Source organism: Trachymyrmex septentrionalis, unplaced genomic scaffold, assembly GCF_001594115.1.
Source record: "Trachymyrmex septentrionalis isolate Tsep2-gDNA-1 unplaced genomic scaffold, Tsep1.0 scaffold132, whole genome shotgun sequence".
Lineage (NCBI taxonomy): Eukaryota > Metazoa > Arthropoda > Insecta > Hymenoptera > Formicidae > Trachymyrmex > Trachymyrmex septentrionalis.
Genome location: NW_017304461.1, coordinates 333,321 through 339,416, shown reverse-complemented (window position 1 = coordinate 339,416; position 6,096 = coordinate 333,321). Strand labels below are relative to the sequence as shown.

The 6,096-nt window shown below is 31.1% G+C and overlaps 1 protein-coding gene across 3 annotated transcripts in view; it reads right to left on the bottom strand.

Annotated features, from left to right (window-relative positions):
* Positions 1-6,096, bottom strand: part of LOC108757129 (histone-lysine N-methyltransferase NSD2) — an 8,122-nt gene that overhangs the window by 407 nt on the left and 1,619 nt on the right. For all 3 annotated transcript variants that reach the window (XM_018501518.1, XM_018501519.1, XM_018501520.1), the window contains 10 exons: positions 5,592-5,998; positions 4,645-5,503; positions 4,323-4,489; positions 3,925-4,243; positions 3,623-3,845; positions 3,351-3,540; positions 2,505-2,934; positions 2,125-2,443; positions 1,792-2,015; positions 1,336-1,553 (listed from right to left, as the gene is read on the bottom strand). In XM_018501518.1, coding sequence (XP_018357020.1) covers positions 1,336-1,553; positions 1,792-2,015; positions 2,125-2,443; positions 2,505-2,934; positions 3,351-3,540; positions 3,623-3,845; positions 3,925-4,243; positions 4,323-4,489; positions 4,645-5,503; positions 5,592-5,998 — 3,356 coding nt within the window. The remainder of the gene's footprint in view (positions 1-1,335; positions 1,554-1,791; positions 2,016-2,124; positions 2,444-2,504; positions 2,935-3,350; positions 3,541-3,622; positions 3,846-3,924; positions 4,244-4,322; positions 4,490-4,644; positions 5,504-5,591; positions 5,999-6,096) is intronic.

Below are 6,096 nucleotides of genomic sequence, written 5' to 3'. Positions count from 1 at the left end.
TATGTATAAATATGCACACACAAAAGAGATATTTTAATTTTAGACAATTCTTTAGTTTCTAAACTAAAGAGGAGACCATAATAAATACAACTCAAAAGTTTCAAACCATTAACTCGTAATAATTCACAGGACTATTCGAATCATTAAATTTGTGTTGCATTTATGTTTCAGCATGGAAAATAAAAGAGGCTGCCATTTTTTCTTTCTTTTTCTATTTGAAAAACATTAAATTGAAACATTAAAAACATTTAATTGAAATAAAAAAGTATGATGAAAGTGTTACATATTTAGCAATTGTTATATAAATGTTTAATTTATATTCATAACAACTAAAATATAGTACTGGTAGTAGAGATTGATATTAAAATTTGCGTAATTTTCAAAATATTTTTTGTACAATTAAATGTAACTACTCACCACACACTCACACATTTGAAGTTAAATGAATAACAAAAATTCTGAATGAATTAAAACATCGGTATTTACCCATATCATTAATAAGAAATTCATTCTAGTAAAAATATATTCTCATTCGGAAATATAAAACTAAATATATTATTTTCTATCAGGTGTATAATTCATATATTATCAATTTAAAGGAATTGGGATTTTGGGAGTAATGAAAAATAATTAAAAAAAAAAGATTTCAGTTTCTTTTTGTTTTTTCGGAACATATATGCTACTTTTCAATATTACAACATAATTTTCATTATTTTACAACATTACAACAAGAATCGTTGCTTTCCTTATATATATAAAATAGCCGCGATATAAATTCACAAATAAAACTTTGATATATAATACAGTTAAGATGATCATACAAAAAGTATATCTTGATTATGTACTCTTGATTATCCTTTACATATCAAGCTATTTGGATTCACACTTTTGTATCGATTTAGTGTAAAATAATGCAAATTTCCATAATAAAATAAACAAGAGTGGCTTCTTTGGTAAATTAAAGATGCATTTACTTGTTTACTTACTTACATTCTTTCCTAGCCTCTATCAAAATTTAATTGTTGATCTCGTCATATTATCGTTTCATTATAACCATTGATCTCATAAATTATATTTTGTAATATAAAAATTTTTTTCTTATAACATTCTACCACCACCAAAGTAATCATATAGCCGATTTAATTGTGCACAAATAATATGTACACAAATAAAGAATACTAAAACACTAACAGCATTGCAAATACACATACATTTCACATATCTATGTAAAATGTAATATCTTTATGTGAAAGTGTAGTATTAATATGCAAATATTTGCGATTTGTCATATTTGACATATTTACTAATGACACACATAGAAAGGTTTCATCTCACCTCAACGATAGAAACCCTTGGTGATGGTTCTCGCGTCGCAATTTTTTCCATTACAATCGGACTAGTGGAACTTGTCGAAGAATATTCTTTATCTGTCTCGGTATCTGAATATTCTTTCTCGTCTTCAATAGGTTTCTGCATATCCATATTTTCGTGCAACTTGCATACGAAGCCACCCTTGTCACTCTCCCGTTCGAATAAGTTACCATCAAGATGAACTAAAAACATATGTAGTACAAAATTATACTTTAATATAATTTTCATAATATTACAGTATATAAAAAGTTCTTTTAACAACTATTTAGATCATTTTTTTTAAATGAAATTTTCTTTAGTGAAAAAATATCGAAAGAGAATATCACAAACTTCCCAGTTTTAACATCATAGATTTTTATATTAAGTTTTAATTAAAAATTCTCTTATTTTCCTCTGTATAGTTTAATTTATAGAAATTACCTTGACAAAAGGCAGTGCTACAAAATGAACAGTGTGCTGATGTTCGACGTCCACATTCTGAGCAAAAATGCCACGGACAACAGAATTTCGAGTCTGTTGATTCATTGATTATTACGCATGTTTGATGATACTTTTTGAGACAAGTCTTTTGTGAACAGATTATAAATTCGTTGTTGTCAAATGATATTTCTTGCCCACATCGCCAACACTTACGCTTTCTCCATCTAAAGTAAAGATAACGAAATTTATTTAGACATTAATTGCATAAAAATTACGATAAGATGATAAGCATATTATCAAGTAACAAGATACAATTTGTACGTATGTACGTACCGTTTATACCGTTTCGGTTTGTCAATTTTTTTTAATTGCACAGTTGATAGTGCTACTGGCGTTTGTTGTTTCTGTGCTACTGGCGTTTGTTGTTTCTGTGTTACTGGCGTTTGTTGTTTCTGTGCTTTTAATCCAATAAAACCACTACAATTTGATGCCCCACATAGACATGCTTTTCGTGTTTCTCCATCAGATGCTAAATTATAGTTAAATGTCAACTCTTCCCCAGGTTCTATGTCACGCAAAGCGAATAGACCAATACGAGTATCTCCGTTCACTGTCCACTTCTGCGTTTCGCAGTTTGGAGCACATGAATGATCTGTAAATGACAATATAATTACCTTTCGAGATAACAGATTCGGTTATCGTAATATACTCACTCATAAATCGACTCAAATTTCCCTTTGGTTCTGCGTCAATCGTTCTATTGTTGTCTATCGTCAGGAAGTAGAAATTCTCATTTTTCAGTTCTTTCTTCCGATATAATCTACGCTTGTATTCGGCATCATCTATAATTTCTCCTACGTACTCAATGACAAACTGTCCCGTTTTGATATCTTCCAAAGTTCTAAGGCCCCATCCGCGGCCCATGGTATGAAATGGTTCCATTGCCGGATATTGTCGCAGTACAAACGACTGATTCATGCATTTGGCTCCAGCTGGACAGATTCCAGGACTGCATTCAACCATTAGTATACGATTCAGGCAATCCGTATTAGGTGCACAAGGATTATCCCATTCGGGATCGCATTCACACGCCACAATGCTCTCAACTTCGGTTGGCTTGACATTACCCACTGGTTTATTGACCTATTACATGTCTATTTTCATTAAGGCTTCTAACTCCTCATTGCAGTCATTCATCAAATTATGATAAATTAACAAGTCACGAGTGATTTGTTTATGTCTGATTGCAATAACACAATTAAAAAAAAAAAAAAATATGTAAAGCCGATTTTAGATCAAGCGAAGGAATGCAAATGAGCGTAAACACATCTATGAATGAATGAATGAATGAATGTGAACGATTCCACGAATACAAATAAACACAAAGAAATACGAATAAATAATTTGCTCTAACGAATAATCTACTACTATTCATCAAAGAAAGTTGTTCATTCGCACTTGCTTATTTAATTTGAATTCGGTTTCAAAGAAAAAGTACTTGTTACGCTCGTTCGTCCTTGCTAGCTTAGTTTAACGCATCGGCTTAATATAAACCGTACTTTTAATTTTACATATGGTGGCGGTTTCAGTCCTTTCGGTTCTTTAGTCATGGAACGCCTTGCTTTTAATTGCTGATGTATTCTATTGGCTTCTTCAAGAGCTATTCGATATGTATCGTCCATCATAGTTTTTTTACCTATAGGTGGTTTTGTAGTTGCATCACCATCTTGATATAAAAAGGCTCGGCCTCTGTAAAATTTATTGAATTAGAAAAAGATGAATATTTATTATCACACAATATTTGTTATAAAAAGAGAATATTTCTATTTACCTATGTACCCAATAATAATCGTTAGATCCCAAAAACATGACACAAAATTTACCAGGACTATGAGATTTAGCCTCTACATTTTCAGGAATTTCATGCGGATAGCATATACGAGACGGCCACCATCGATAATGGCCAAGTTTCACCCATACAACTTCCCCATACAGAGGTAATCTTCCTGTTTCGCAATCTTCACATATGAATCCACCATCAGGTGCATTTATACCTAAATTACCAAGAATATGGAAATAATTTATTTCTTCAAATATTGTACTTTATGAATCATAATGTTTTAATAAAATCACCTAAACATTCCAAGTGAAAGGAAGTTGGACACGTATCACAACAAATGAGACTACCACCACGTGTACATAGAAAGCACCATGCAGCATTTAAAGGAGGATGTGGTGCTTTGTAATGTTTTGGGCATATAATTTGACTGGCCGTTAAAATTACTGAACCAGCAGGTAGACATAATGTTGATGCATGATAAGATGAAGGGCAACGGACACACCTCGCCATTTTTTCGTTTGGGGCACGAGAACGTTTATCTTGAGGATTATCAGAACTGCAGGTGTGGCATACATGGTATGGACATGTCAAACGTCCACCTTGCCAATGTGACTAAAATATAATATTTATCAATATTAGAGAAATAATATTTTAAAATAATGTTAATTGAGATTCAAATATTGTGTTTTACTTGTGGCCATGATAACAAGCAGTTGGAATGATAATGTTTTCCACAAGCAGGGACAATACATCTTATTCTATCTCCTTCCCTCTCATTGCATAGGAAACAAGCGGGTGCTACTCCAGATAAACAATCAATGCATTTGAATGTTTCGTCCTCTTGCTCATCAGATTTAGCTAAATTGAATTAATATTATGATTATGCTGTTATTAAAAAATAAATTAATTAACAAAAATTCATTTGCTTTTCATTAAGTGCAAGTTATATATTAAAAAGAAAAATTTTTTTATCAATCTGATATACAAATTTGAATTTATATTTTAATAATTACCATTATTTTCACTTTCACCGTTAATACTTTTCTTAATTATGTTTAAATCACTAAGTAATCTGTCATCCAATGTATTCTCGTCAACAGAATATTCTGGACTAGATTCGCCAGGTTTTACACATGATAAATGAAAATAAGAATAACAAGGCCCTTTACATCTCGTTAACTGGCCTGTCTTCTCACAAATCTGACAAACTTTTTCTTGTTTCATACCTTTAAAAAGATTATATAGTCTACTTCGTTTTGTTTCCGAAACAAAATTTTCTTCCTTGTCAATCTTACTTTTCATCTTTTTGTTTTCCTTTATACTTGTATCAATCTCTAGTGATCTTTCATCTTCATCAGGAGAACTCTCTTTTGAAAGCGAACTTTCGTTTGTCGTGTTCAATCTGAGTTTTTTCCGGCATTCCCTGTCAACCTTATTTTTCATCCTTTTATTTTCCTTGATAACTGTATCAATCTCTATTTCATCTTCATCCAGAGAGCTTTCTTTCGACAGTGAATGAGAACTCTCATTTGTCATGTGCAATCCAAGTTTTTTTCGATATTCTGTATCCATATTATCCCAAGTTTTTCGCAAATATCTTTTAATATCGCTTTTAGGCATATCTGGATATTCATTTTCTAACAAATGTTTATTATCTTCATAATAAAGATTAAATATGGTCTCTTCATCTTCCTCATTTTTTAAAAATTTTGTGCTTGAACTTTCGGAAGAACTTTTATGACTTGCAGGAGATGAAGGCCAAGAATCCAAATTTAACTTTGAATCAATTTTTCCGTTTGCAATTCGTGAATTTTTCTTTGACAGTTCTGATTTATGTAATTTTGATACTTCCGGTTTTTGTGCATCATGTACCTATAGAAGTAAAAATAAAATTTTTTGTTGCATATAAAAATATTAAGTTAAATTTATAATAAATGTAAATAATTATTTTTAATATTACATTGTCCTGCTTAGTACGTTTGGCATCCGGTTCATTTTGCTCCAATTCCAAGCTCAATCTCGAATATTTCCTCTTTTTATTTTTTTCACCAACAGTATATGCTTTAGGCTTCTGGACTTTAAATTTTACTGTAAAAATCGCAATTCTCTCCTCAGTTGACAATGGCTGTGTTTCTGTAGCTTCTTCAACAGCATTTTGCCACTTTTTTTTTACTCCTGGTTTTATAATAAAAGCCGCAACATACTTGGGATCTTTTTTCTTTGTTTCTGTTGTTAATGATTCTGCTAATTTTTGGAAATCAACAAGACTTGTAAATTGCATCATACAATTTGCTGAAACCCAACTATGACGGCCTTTGTCCCCAAAATAATGAACATGTACCATCATGATCACTGACTTAGTTCTAACTGTAACAAAATAGTTGAAACATTTTCCAACATCTTATATTTCCATCAAATTTTCTAAATAATATATATGTTTGCATATATATATATATATATATATA